Source organism: Bos javanicus, chromosome 28 (assembly GCF_032452875.1).
Source record: "Bos javanicus breed banteng chromosome 28, ARS-OSU_banteng_1.0, whole genome shotgun sequence".
NCBI lineage: Eukaryota > Metazoa > Chordata > Mammalia > Artiodactyla > Bovidae > Bos > Bos javanicus.
The window spans coordinates 29,835,594-29,850,429 of record NC_083895.1 but is presented as its reverse complement, the minus strand read 5'-3'; the positions used below and the strand labels follow the sequence as shown (position 1 = coordinate 29,850,429).

The 14,836-nt window shown below is 41.4% G+C and overlaps 1 protein-coding gene across 2 annotated transcripts in view; it reads left to right on the top strand.

Moving 5' to 3' along the window:
• Positions 1–14,836, top strand: part of MICU1 (mitochondrial calcium uptake 1) — a 217,163-nt gene that overhangs the window by 200,956 nt on the left and 1,371 nt on the right. For both annotated transcript variants that reach the window (XM_061405282.1, XM_061405281.1), the window contains one exon: positions 14,176–14,265. In XM_061405282.1, the coding sequence (XP_061261266.1) occupies positions 14,176–14,265 (90 nt within the window). The remainder of the gene's footprint in view (positions 1–14,175; positions 14,266–14,836) is intronic.

The following is a 14,836-nucleotide window of genomic DNA, read 5'->3' as shown; positions in this document are numbered from 1 at the left end:
TGCCCTAAAATGTTTTTTAACAACTTACAGAGCTAATGTTCCTCAGAACAGTTGGAGAACCTAGGCAGGTGGCAATTGCAGATTTACATTCCAATGTGATCTAATCCCTCTAGAGTGAAAATGGCAAATTTTGTTGAGGCTACTTCTTTAGTTCCTCATGGCCCATGTGAAAAAGACAACTGTCAGGCAAGAATGAGATGTCTTTGGTGAATCTGACCATCTGGAGAAGCAACCTTTCTACATGAACTAATAGTGTGTTTCTACTATGGGTCATCTCTTGTTTCGCACTAAAGAGGATTTGGTTCTATTGCTTATTCATACACATATTGGGCATAAAATTAGATGTATAACCTCTCAAGGGCTGTCTGAATGATTTACCTAGTCTGCTGAAGAAGGTAATGGAAAATTGAACATGACTCCTTCCCCATGGCATCCTATGATGGAACAGTTAGAAATTATTTGAATTGGAGCTCTAGAATGAGCTATGGCCTGTATGACTTAGAGTGTTCTTATTTCTGCCAAGACAATAAAAGGTTTCCAGGTGGTGAAAAGCCCCTTATGAAACATCTTAGAATATTAGAGATTTGGGACCTTGTAGGTCCAGTTGTGCTTCCTGTGTACTTTGAACTACAATACAGGAAACAGTGGCACAGATACAGTCCATGACCTTTAGTACTCATGCTCCAGCACCGGCCCCTTAAATTGAAAACCATAATTTATGACATAGTTGCCCTCAATTCTGTATAGTCATTCTATATGTACACTTTACCTAATTACCTGACAAGTCAGGAAAACAAATAGTAAAACCTGTGGCATAACTCCTACAAGGTGCCCTCTGCAACCCCAAGTATTTTTACTGAAAGGTAGGATTATCCTCTGTTTTATGGAAAAGGAAATACAAAATGAAGCACCTTACCCTTGGCTACTCAGCTAATAAGTAGAGCCAGAATTCAACCTCAGGGCTCTCTGATCCCAAAGCCTGTATTCTTTCCATACCATCATGTTGTCTCTTTATACCCCAAAACGCTTCTGGGATTTGAAAATCTTTGCTGAATGTAATCTAGGAGGAGACAAGGCAGGTTCACCATTCTGACTGGTTCTCAGTAGCGTAGGGAGGACAGGCACTAGCTTGTTTCCTCCCAGTTCCCTTTGGTTAAGAGTTGACCATTCTTGGCTGGGAATAGAGTCCTTTTGATAAACTCTGATGTTTTGGAGTCAGTGCCCTTCTGTTAGATATGGAATAGGACATTTTTCCCCCTACAGTTGTCTCTTCTGTTCAGAACCATGTTTTCCAGCTCAGACACACTCTGACATCTGTAGTGCATACTCTACAGTGACACAGATTCTTGGAATTGTCTAATCTAGCTTCTTATGCCCACAAAGGAACGTCTTAGTAGACACATCTACATTGTTCACTTTTCTGACCATATTTCTCTTCGGTGAAAAAACCAATACACAAAAGCCTGCAATGACTTAAATATGGTCATCTAGCAAGGAAAGTTGGTACCCCTTTGAAGGATCCCACAGAACAGAAAATATATATGTCTATACTAAGCTGTCATTTCTGAACATCAGATTGTAGGATATACAGATGTGGACTCCTGAACTTCTAACGATCCAGGTGTTCCTTATCACCTCTACTTGTAGGTGTGGCAGTGTTTTATTATACTTTCAGAGACACTTCCAACATCTAGCACTTATTGAAAGTTAAATATACTCAAGAAGTTTGTAAGCATAAATTCTGGTTTTAAACTCAAACTTGATTTTGAGTCACTGTAACTCACTAGTTTTGTGTCTTTGAACGAATCACTGAAGCTTTCAGACTTCAGTTTCCTGATCTGTAGAGTGGTGATATAGACTCCTTGCTTCAAGCCACTGAGAGAATCAAATGAGATAATCCTATATTGAAGAAAGTAGGGAAAACCACTAGACCATTCAGATATGACCTAAATCAAATGCCTTACAATTATACAGTGGGAGTGAGAAATAAATTCAAGGGATTAGATCTGATAGAGTGCCTGAAGAACTATGGACGGAGGTTCGTGACATTGTACAGGAGGCAGTGAAGAAGACCATCCCCAAGAAAAAGAAATGCAAAAAGGCAAAATGGTTGTCTGAGGAGACCTTACAAATAGATGAGAAAAGAAGAGAAGCAAAAGGCAAAGGAGAAAAGGAAAGATAAACCATTTGAATGCAGAGTTCCAAAGAATAGCACAGAGAGATAAGAAAGCCTTCCTCAGCGATCAATGCAAAGAAGTAGAGGAAAACAATATTATGGGAAAGACTGAAGATCTCTTCAAGAAAATTAGAGATACCAAGGGAACATTTCATGCAAAAATGAGCACAATAAAGGACAGAAACAGTATGGACCTAACAGAAGCTGAAGATATTAAGAGGTGGCAAGGATACACAGAAGAACTATACAAAAAAGATCTTCGTGACCCAGATAATCATGATGGTGTGATCACTCGCCTAGAGCCAGACATCTTAGAATGCAAAGTCAAGTGGACCTTAGGAAGGAAGCATCACTATAAACAAAGCTAGTGGAGGTGATGGAATTCCAGCTGAGCTATTTCAAATTCTAAAAGATGATGCTGTTAAAATGCTGCACTCAATATGCCAGCAAATTTGGAAAACTCAGCAGTGGCCACAGGACTGGAAAAGGTCAGTTTTCATTATAATCCCAAAGAAAGGCAATGCCAGAGAATGTTCAAATTACTGCACAAATGCTCTCATCTATAAAGAAAGCTGAGTGACAAAGAATTGATGTTTTTGAACTGTGGTGTTGGTGAAGACTCTTGAGAGTCCATTGGACTGCAAGGAGATCCAACCAGTCTATCCTAAAGGAAATCAGTCCTGAATATTCATTGGAAGGACTGATGCTGAAGCTGAAGCCCCAATACTTTGGCTACCTGATGCAGAGAACTGACTCGTTGGAAAAGACCCTGATGCTTGGAAAGATTGAAGGCAGGAGGAGAAGGGGAAGACAGATGATGAGATGGTTGGATAGTATCACCGACTTGATGGACGAGAGTTTGAGCAAGCTCCAGGAGTTGGTGATGGACGGGAAAGCCTGCATGCTGCAGTCCACGGGGTCGCAAAGAGTTGGACACTACTGAGCAACTGAACTGAACTGAACTTAATCCTTTATTATTATACTAGATTGAAATTATGACTATAGACAGCCACCTGTTCTGTTTTCAACCCCAAAGTACTGACTTTCCTCTGTCTATTTATCTTCAGTTAAGTAAGGAGCTAATAGATTAGAAACATCCTCTCCGGATATGGCAATTTGGCAAAAAGTTATTTTTTAAAATATCACCCTAGACCCTGATATGGCTTACTGTTTGTTCTCTTAGAAAGTAGTATCTACTGCTTTTTTCAGCCACTTTTTGAGATTTGTATTAATTTAGAAGTTGTTGTGATTTCTCTGGTGGTCCAGTGGCTAAGACTCTACACTCCCAATGCAGGGGGCCCAGGTTCAATCCGTGGTCAGGGAATTAGATCCCACATACTGCAACCAAGACCCAGTGCAGCCAAATAAAAATCAGAAAAAAGGAATAAAGAAGTTGTAAGTTGCTTTGTTTTTAATGAGGAAGATTGGAGCTTTTAGTTTCTCCTAAAATTCATCATTCATCTAAAATATCCTGGGATTATTGCTTTCAGAAGGCATTGATTTTCACTGTTCATTCACTGTCGTACGCATCTCTTTGCAGCCCCATTGACTTCAGCACGCCAGTTTTCCCTGTCCTTCACTATCTCCCAGAGTTTGCTCAAACTTAGGTCCATCGAGTCAGTGATGCCATCCAATCATCTCATCCTCTGTTGTCCCCTTCTTCTCCTGCCTTCAATCTTTCCCAGCATTGAAGTTTTTTCCAGGGAGTCACCTCTTCACATCAGGTGGCCAAAGTATTAGAACTTCAGCTTCAGCATCCATCCTTCCAATGAGTATTCAGGACTGACTGCCTTTAGGATTGAATGGTTTGATCTCCTTGCTGTCCAAGGGACTCTCAAGAGTCTCCTCCAGCAGTAATTCTCAGCACTCAGCCTTCTTTATGGTCCAGCTCTCACATCCATGCATGACTACTGGAAAAACCATAGCTTTGAATATACACACCTTTGTCGGCAAAGTGATGTCTTTGCTTTTTAATTTGATGTCTAGGTTTGTCACAGCTTTTCTTTCAAGGAGCAAGTGTCTTTTAATTTCATGGCTGTGGTCACCATTCTCAGTAACTTTGGAGCCCAAGAAAATAAAATCTGTCATTGTTTTCACTTTTTCCCCATCTCTTTGCCATGAACTGATGGGACCAGATGCCATGATCTTAGTTTTTTGAATGTTGAATTTTAAGCTAGCTTTTTCACTGTTCTGTTTCACCCTCATCAAGAGGCTCTTTGTTCCTCTTCACTCTCTGCCATTAGAATAGTATCATCTGCCTATCTGAGATTGTTGATATTTCTCTTGGCAATCTTGATTCAAGCTTGTGATTCATCCAGCCTGGCATTTTGCATGATGTGCTCTGTGAACTTAAATAAGCAGAGTGAAGTATACAGCCTTGACATACTCCTTCCCCAATTTGGAACCAGTCTGCTGTTTCATGTCCGGTTCTACCTGTTGCTTCTTGACCTGCATACAGGTTTCTCAGGAGACAGGTAAGATGGTTTAGTATTCCCATGTCTTTAAGAATTTTCCACAGTTTGTTGTAATCTACACAGTCAAAGGCTTTCGCGTAGTCAGTGAAGCAGAAGTAGATGTTTTTCTGAAATTCCTTTGCTTTTTCTATGATTCAACGGATGTTGGCAATTTGATCTCTGGTTCCTCTGCCTTTTCTAAATCCAGCTTGTACATCTGGAAGTTCTTGGTTAATGTACTACTAAAACCTAACTTGTAGGATTTTGAACATTACCTTGCTAACATGTGAAATGAGCATAATTGTACAACAGTTTAAACATTCTTTGGCATTGCCTTTCTTTGGGATTAGAATGAAAACTGACATTTCCAGTCCTGGGTCCACTGCTGAGTTTTGCAAATTTGCAGGCATACTGAGTGCAGCACTTTAACAGCATCATCTTTTAGGATTTTAAATAGCTCATCTAGAATTCTATCACCTCCACTAGGTTTGTTCATAGCAATGCTTCCTCAGGCCCACTTAACTTCACACCCCAGGATTTCTGTCTCTAGGTGAGTGACTATATCACGGTTATCTGGGTCATTAAGACCTTTTTTGTATAGTCAAGAATACACAGAAGAATATACCTTTTGTATATTCTTGCCACCTTTTTTAAATCTCTTCTTCTTCTCTTAGGTCTTTGCTGTTTCTGTCCTTTATTGTGCCCATCTTTGCATGAAATGTTCCCTTAGTATCTCCAATTTTCATTATTTAACTTATCTGTTCCTAGGACTGTGTGTGTGTGTGTGTGTGTGTGTGTGAGTCACTCAGTCATATCTGACTCTTTGTGACCCCATGGACTGTAACCCACCAGGCTCCTCTGTCCATGGAATTCTCCAGGCAACAATACTAGAGTGGGTAAGCCATTCCCTTCTCCAGGGCATCTTCAGGACCTAGGGATCAAACCCAGGTCTCCTGCATTGCAGGCAGATTCTTTACCATCTGAGCCACCAGGGAAGCCCTGTTCCTAGGACTATCTATGCCCTATCAATATCTCTAGTATCTGTAGCAATCAAAGGGTAATTGTCTACTAGACTGTAAATTCTTGAGGACAAGAACCATGTTTTCCACATCTTTGTGTCCTGCTCTGAGCCTAGAATAATTATTTATATATAGTAGGTATTTAATTAATGTTGAATAAATGAGTGAATTAATTTTTAACCTGATCAGATCCTGAAAAGGATGGTATAATTCTCTAATAAAAGCCTAGGGTGAGGGGGAGGACAAGAGGAGTATGACACCTTCCCTTGTCATTACTTTCCTTGACACATGGGCAAATCACAATTTCTCTGACCTCAGGTTAGATGTTATACTAAATATCGCCAAGCATTCTTCCAGATTTGAAACTCTGTAACTAAATCAGCTTTTAACTGAATGTAGAAATGTTTTAAGGAACATGTTGTAGCCTAAAGCTGTATCCAAATCTGTGAAAATGAACTGACTTATAATTATCAAATACATTTGAAATCAGAGCAAGGCTGTTGAATTCCCAAAAGAATGGTGGCAGTTTTAATTTATTTTCTTGTTAAGAAATCTAAAACTTAATTAGATCTTGGCTAGTGCCTTGATAAGAGCTGATTTATAAAGCTTGGTATAGTACTTGCAGAAAAGTGACAGTTCCATAAAATGTACCTAGAATGAGCATAGCTGTATATAAAGTATTATTTGAGGAATCTCTAAAGGACATTCCCAACCATAAATACCTTCCCTACTTTCTTGCTTATAACAAATTACAACAAATTTGCAGCTTAAAATACCACCTGTTTATCATACTAGTTTTCATAAGTCAGAGAGTCAGGCACAGTGTAACTGGGTTCTCTGCTCAAAGTCTTTAACAAGACGGAAATCAAGGCATCAGTAGGACTGCTTTCTCATCTGGAGTTCACAGACAGTCCTCTTCTAAGCTTATTTGGGTTCTTGGCAGAACTCAGCTCCTTTTGGGTGTAGGACTGAGGTTCCTTTTTCATACTGGCTGTCGCTCTCAGCAGGCCACTGCAGTTCCTTGCCATGTGGTCCTCTTACAGTATGGCAGCTCACTTCTTCAAAGCCAGCAGGAGAATCTTTTTCCTCAGTGCGAGATGGGTTCTTACATAATTGTAATCATGAGAATGACTATCCCATTACCTTATCCATATAAAGTAACCTAATCACAAGAGTGGTATCACGTCCTATTCACAGGTCTTGCCCACTTTCAAGGAGAGGAGATTTTACAGGGTGTGGGGATCTTGAGGACCATCTCAAAATTCTACCCACCATACCAGCTGTAATTCCAGAAATTACCAGTTAAATTCTTTTGAGGACTTCTGAAGATATGCACATTTTAATTCATCTAAGCCATGTTATCTAAAAGGATGTTAACATGTCAGTCATAAAATTTTAGGGCTTAAAGGGAGCTTAGAAATCATTTTACTTAAACCCTCACTTCCTTGTTTTTAACTTCTTTAATTACACTTGAAGGAAAATGGCTTGCTCAAATCACAGCTAGTGTGATACAAAACTGAGACCAGAGATTCCAGTTCATTCACTTCCATACCACTGTTCTGTCAAGTGCATAGCACTCACTGCCACTAGAAGGGTCTAGAGAATTCTATAGGTGACTCAGTGCTTTTATGAGAAGACGAAAATGGGGGAAAGTTTACAGCAAGAATGTACGGGAGAGCATCCCCAGACAGCCGTAGCATGAAGACAGGAAATGGGAATGTCATAAAGATGTGTGGAGAAGAGGTTATGGGGAAAAAGCTCCTATTTTGTAAATTCTTGTATTTTTTTAATTTATTTATTTATTGGCCATGCTGCCAAGCATTCAGGATCTTAGTTCCCTGACCAAGGATTGAACCTGTACCCCCTGCAGTGGACGCACAATCTTAACCACTGGACCTCTAGGAAAGTCCTTATAAATTCTTTTAAAGTTTGTGGGAGGCAGGCTCCTGTGCTTCAGTTCATTATTTCATTTTGTAAGAACGTTTATGTGTGAAGGAGAGTGCTTGCCAGGATTCCATTCATTTAAGACAAAGGCATCAATTTTTAAAACAAAAGTATTCATACTGTAGGCACAGAAGCTCAAATTCTGAAAGAAATGTTTGCTTTATGAGGCACTTTCTCTCTCTGCAGAGAACTAATTTATTTTCCCCAAAATTTAAAGTCACTTAGCAGTTCTAAAGATTGATTCTGGCTTACCTCTGTTGCTTTGAATATGTTGTGATTTAGTGAAATTATTTATAAGTGCCCCAAGGAGAAGGAGAGCTGCTTTAGGGACTCATGATTACCATTGAAGGAGAGAGGAAAGAGGGTAAGATAAACCACCAAAACACCCACTTAAAGAGACAAGAACATCAGCAGCATTATATCCTGCTATGAAAAGGATCAGAAAGAAATTACACCAACTGGGGAAGTATAGAGGTTAGTATTTAATGCAAGCGCTGCTTTGCAGGGGCTTCAGGGGCTACTGCCCTTAGAGACCTCTGCAGTTTTGATAAGACACTTGTTAAGATGAAGTGTATTTAGCCTTTTGTATCATTTCAGCAAGCTGAACTTAAATATCTCAGTTGCTTTCAACTTTAGTTATCAGAGATTCAGACTCTCTTGAGGCTGACAACTGTAGCCCACCAAGGAAGTAATTTTGCAAAGCAAGCATAAAAGCCACTTCCAAGATTGAGGTTAGAATAATATAAAGAAGTGGTTATCTAAATAATGACACATGATCTTGGTGGAATGCTGTGCACCTGTCAAAAAGGAATTGTTTATCTATTGGAATGGAATTATTTCTTAGATATGTTGTTAAATGAGTCAAGGAAAACCATATATTTAAATCATTTTGTGGGAAGAAGTGAAGAATAAATATTTGATTTTCTATCTATAAAATATTTCTAGGGAAACTGGAGATGTTCATTGCTTCCGGACAACATCTGGAGGGGGAAGGGACATTGAGAGGGAGACTTCAACCCTTTTGTACCATTTGAATTTCAAACAACTAAATGTATTATATAATGAAAAATAACTTTTTAAAATAAAAAATAATGAAAATTTAAAAGAGTCAAAGAAGGAAAAGCAAATATGGTAAATTTTGGTAACATGGTAAATTGGTCTCGAGGTAAGATCTGGCTGTGTTATAAAGGTTTCCCTGCAAGGAGACTTGACTGGCCCCTTGCCAGTCTGTCCTGATGGCAAATCTATCCTAATGCTCTCATCCCCACCTGCACCTCTGTTCAAGCTGTCTAGTCGGGCATTAGCCTCCTTTCCTGCTTCCAGCCCTTACTCAAACTGATTCCTCCACCACCTACTACTTACTACTTTACATGCCATATCTGGAGCAGTCTGTCTCTTTAATCCTTTGGAATGAGGATCCAAAATGTACCTCTAACCAAATACAAACTATTCCACTGTAACCCATGTGTGTCTGTTAATATGTCTGATAATTCTCCTATATGTTTCACAATCTTAATGATATGTATGGTTTCCCCCACTGAACTGTGATTGCCTTCTGAATGTGGCACCTGAAATCACTGCCTAATGGAGCTGGTAGAAATGCTTGCCTTTTGTGGACAAATGTGATGAGCATTTTTAATGACACCAGATACAGTACTGGACAATGGCAATAAACCTTCCTGTCAACCAGTTTTACTAGGTTAAGCATGTAAGCCTGTTGAAACAGTCATCTGGAAGGATGCTCTGAGGTTCAGAAAACCTGGCCACAGTTTTTTTTCTGGCATATACCAGTATTTAAGAGCCAGGATCACCAGCATCACCTCTGACAGGTGGACAGCCTGAGCACACAGAGCTGGTCAACCTGCCTGTGGCTCGGAAGCACTGTGCATAACACAGAGTGTTACAGTTTTCATTATTAGTGTACTGCGTTACTCTTGGCTCCTGAAATTGCTTGTTATCCTAAATGTTGTCCTTTCCTTCCCACCGCCCCCCTCCTTCAGTCAGGTTGAAATGTGTGTGTTGTATTAGCCAAAGTACCCTGGAAGAAGATGCAAAAGAAAGGACAAGTGCTCTTTAAAGGAAAATCCTTCCCCCTGTCCTCACCTTCCTCGAAGCCATCCAGGGATGGACTTAAGAAACTAAGACCTCTACATCATAAGCCTTTTCAGAGCTGAAGCAGAAATGTCTCCCTCACTTAACCTTGGCTGTCACAAGCCAGCTTTTGATTTTCTCCACTACGGTCCAGGAAGACAGGAACCATCACATGGCCACACAGCTAGAGACTGTCAACCCAACTTGGCGTATCACCTTTCCAAACGCCTTTGCATTAGGAAGAGACAGGCAGCTCCTAATTGGGTCACGCTGTGCACAGCTCAATTTATGCATCACAGGCAGAACTCCCAGGGCCACCTTTATTTCATATGCTTTTCATTGGGTTGCATTTTAGTAAACCTTTCAAGTTGTCCCTAACATTGTCAGTATATGTTCCAAGGGAATACTGATGTCTTCCATCATACAGGACATCAGATCTGTGGTCAGACTACAGTGCTGGCTCCTCACAACCCCTAGTTATTATTCAGTTATTCATCCCTGCCCACTAGCGAGGAGTAATTCATATTTTGGCTTTTCTTCCACCTGAGTTCTTTCTCTTAACTTATAATGAGAGATTCCTGGGAATTTCCTGGTGGTCCTGTGGTTGAGACTCCACACTTTCACTGCCAAGAACACAGATTCAGTTGCTAGTCAGGGAACTAAGATCCCGTAAGTTGCATGGCATGCCCTCCCCCCACAAAAAAAATAGAGTGACAGATTCATGGGGGGATCCACTGTCCACATAAGGGATGGAGTGAGCCCAGTGTGTATAGGAAAAAGCATGGGCTGAAAGTCAGGAGACCTAGATTCTAGGCACAGCCCTGCTACCAGCTAGCTTTGTGGCCCTTTGAATAACGTTGAGCAAGTTATTCAAATTCTTTGCATTTTATCTTTCTTCTGAGGTCTCTTCCAGTTCTAAGATTCTCTGATTCCAAATGGATATTTGGGCTCTTATCCCTCCAGAACTCTCCTTTCCTCTGTTTGAGTACTGTTGTGAATAGATAGTTTTGTGTAATATAGCTTCTGACATTATAGTCACACAAACTCAGTATGTATTTCTTTGTGCTGCTGAATTGTCCAGTCATGGACTATGCCAGAGAGTAATCTGGGGACCTGGCGCATCTCAGATTCTGCTTAGACTTTTCAAAGAGCCAGATGGTTAACACATTTTTGAGTGCCAGTGAGCCTGCTTCTGCAAATTCCTCCCCATCCCAATCTAGTAGAAATCACCCAGTCTCATGCCCATATATTGTTCAGGCAACTGGAGCAGATTTATATCAAAGGAATAGATAGGCCTTGGAAACCTAGGCCTTCTCCAGGGGGATTTCATGCTCCATAGGGATATCTTTCAGATTAGAATCCCAGTCATCCATCAGTTAGCATCATTAAATAGGTGAGGCCCACATTCCAGTACCAACAACTGGTCTGCATGGAGAAGCTGAGATCTGGGGCAGAAGTGGTGGGGGATTGTTCTTGCTGTGATTTAATTATGACTTTGTGGTTCAGAGATGTGGAAGCAAATCTGAATGAGCCAGCTCTCGGGACCAGCTGTCAAGCACTTGGCTTGTAATCTGTCACCCTACTTGTCCCCAGTACTCTTGGCTGGAGCTCACCAGCTAGTTTAATGTTCCACTGCTCTGATTCACACCCTGGGGCCCTGTCTGAGGATCTCAGACAGTGAAAGGGCACCCCAGCCAGGCCCTTTGCTGGCTGGTAACATCCCAGTGGTTTGAATACCTCAGCAGCCCTGTTTTCCTCCTGTAGTACAGAGGGCATTCGAGCCCTCTCCACGTGAGATGAAACATACTCTGTAACTGTTCTGTTGAGAGATGGCCTTTGTAATGAGGCATTCTCACCTGTGGATTCGAGAAGTCCCTGTTCTGCAACCACTTAATACCACTTCAGTGACCTTTTCACCTGAAAAAGCCAAGAGCTCTCACTGACATTGAATATTATTTATTTAATGGTTTATTTAGAGGAGAAGGTCCATCTTCATAGGGAATAGGATGGGCACTGGGAGCATCAAGAAGAATTGATGATGGGCACTCTGCCCTGCGAGAACTGAGAGAAAAAGAGGTGTAGTTATCAGTTAAAACAGGTGTGGTATTGATGTGAAAAGGGCATGGTTAACAAACATTGGCAGAGAAAGGAATGGTTAACATAAAGTGTCCGTATTTATCTAATATAGAGCAGGTTTTGAACCGCTTTTCAGGACACATTTCTGTGGCTGCATAGGGTAGTCTGGTAAATGACCACAATTTGAGAGCACCCAGGGTCTTCTGATCTTATTCTCTTTTCACTGAGCAATCTTCTGAGGTGAATTGTTTCCTTAGTAGATTTTCCTACTGAGAAGTATAATGACCAGCTGTTATCCCTTTAGTTCTCTTAACAGTTACTGTTTTCCTTGCAAATTGGCCTTCTGCTTTCTCTTCCTTCCCCAGGCCATTTAGTTAGCAGGAATTGGTTCTGCCTGAGCCAGCTGAGAAAATAAAGTGTCCAGATCTACCAGGAGAAGTTTCTAAACCCTAAAACTTCCACAGTCTGATAGAGGCCCCGTCTCCCCTGGCAGCACTTGACTACATCTCATGAACATCCACACAGTAGATAGTCTGCTTAAGTCTTGTAGTTCCGAGGGATGATGATTCCTCTTTCATGCTAACTCATGTCCTGGGAGGAAGTGCAGTGTGAGCACTTCCTAAAGAACCTAAAGCCCTTCACGCCCTGTGAGCAGCCCAGTCCCCTCCAGCCAGAGACTGTGGACACTGAGGCACAGCCCAGCTTGTGGCCTTTATGCCTTTCTTCTGTCCTTCACCACACAAGATCCTCAGCTATTTCTGTGTCCCTCCACTCCTGTCTCTCGCCCTCAGATTCTGGAAAACGCCAGTGAACCACTCTTTGCACTACTAAGCCACCTTAGCAGTTATCTTGTGGCATCTCCTCTTTTGGATATGAGAAATTGTATCCAAAGAGATCACATAACTCCATCAGGGTCACACGAGCAAGTTGGTGGAGCCAAGACTAGAGCTCAGGTCTTATGACTGCAAGCACAGTTTTCCTCCTGCGTCACCTTGCTCCTCTGCCTTGTTCTGGCGTTTGTATCAGCTGACCTTGAGAGCACGGTGGAGAATGCATGGAGGCACAGAGGTGAAATGAGAGATCAAATGCAGAAAAAAAATGACAAGAAAGAACTGAAATTATAGGAATGAAATAAGCAGAGAAAACACGCTGACTTTGAAAAGTTTACATTGCTTCTGGAAGCAGCAGTGGACAGAGGAGTCTGGCAGGCTGCAATCCCTGGGGTCACAAAGAATCAGACAGGACTTAGCGACTGAGCACACACAAATCTGAGGTTTATAGATACAAACACTTCGTTGCTAGTTGATTCATGAATAGAAATTCATCTTTTTCTCTCCTCTTAGTTTTACCTCACTTAAGAGTGTGTCTATAAGCAATAACATAATTTCTAGATGTAGCTAGATCAAGCTTGAGGATAAATGGCAGAGAAGGCAGGGGAAATCGCCTAATTTCCTTCCTGGCTTGTTTTTCATGAGAACCAATTTTCACATGATTGCTAGTGTTTAACAGTAAATGTCAAAGAAAGAGAAAATGGCAGGAGAGAAGAGATTTTCTGATGAAGTCTGGAAAAAGAAAAAGAAAAAACTATTCTGATCTAGCGAGGTGGGGACCACTGCTTCTCTCAAGGGGCACAGTTGGGAGAAACAAAGTGGGTGATGGCAGACCTGTCAGGAGGAGGGGCAGGAGCTCAGCTGTGCATTTCCGCTGTTCATCAATAACTGGTGGTGAAGCCTCAGTGCAGTCAGACTAGCCTCCCTGTTTCTCACCTCCCGGTCCTTTGGCTGCCTCACTATTTCCTTAACTTTTTGTTACTGTGTTCTTTCCAGTGAGAGGGAAATGCCAAGATGGAGACTATAATAATATCAGATATTCTTTACTTTTTGGCAAGGCACTCTTCTGGTAATAAGTTATTAGAAAAGCCACCACTATATGCTTGAGACTTAGAATTCCATCCTTAAATACTATGTGGATTTTAACTTTTAAAAATTTTATTATGGTAAAATATATATAACAAAAGCTGCCATTTAAGTCATTTTTAAAGTATGTCAGTGGCATTCATTACATTCACAATGTTGTACAACCATCAATACTATTCCAAAAATTCTCCATCACCCCAAATGGTAAATCTATACCTATTAACCACTAACTTCCCAGCTGTTGGTAACCTCTTATCTACTTTCCCTATGAATTATTATCAGGCATTCTTACTTAATTATATATACCTCCTAAAGTGTGGCAGCAATAGAAAAAAAAGGAACCTGAAGTGAAAAGGAAGGGTGGTTATGGATTAAAAACTGAATTATCACAAATACATCTGAAAATTTTTTACTATGATGGAATATTTTTATCCTTCCATTCAGAGAAAGCAAAACGAAAGTCCCTCTGCTGGGCTAACTCAATGTCTTTCTTCTTTCAGTGACCATGCAGCAGGTAGCCAGGACAGTGGCTAAAGTGGAACTCTCAGATCACGTGTGTGATGTAGTGTTTGCGCTCTTTGACTGTGATGGTAAGTGGGGCCCTCTGGAGTCCGGCAGGAAAACCGAGCTTACTGCCCTTGGTGTAGACACTGTTTCTGATGGAGCCTTGCAGATAGCTCCAGTGTACCAGCCGAGACTGTCACAGCAGCTTCTGAACTGGCTCCCATACTCCAGCTGTGCCACTCTCCAGGCCATCGCCATCATCAGCCAGCCAGAAATCCATCCAAAATGAAAATCTAACTGCATCTTCCTCCCTTCTTGCAGTCCTCCTTTCCTGCCCTGAAGATAAAGTACAGACCCTTTAAGGAGGATGCAGGCTCCTTAGGGACCTGTGTCCCTGCCTGCCTCGTTGGTTTCCTGGCCCTGCCTGCACCTCTGTGTCCAGCAACAGCTCACTCAGTGTGGTTCTCCAGCAGCCGGACTGCTTCCTGCCCGTGCCTTTGCTTGTGCTATAACCACCACTGAAATGCCTCCCCCGTCTCACTCCCCTGTGTGTGGCCAATTCCTGCTCATCCTTTGGGAGTCAACTTAAGAGTCACCTCCAGGAAGTCTTTACTGATCTGTAATTGTACCCTCCCCATCCTGAGCTAGACATTCCTC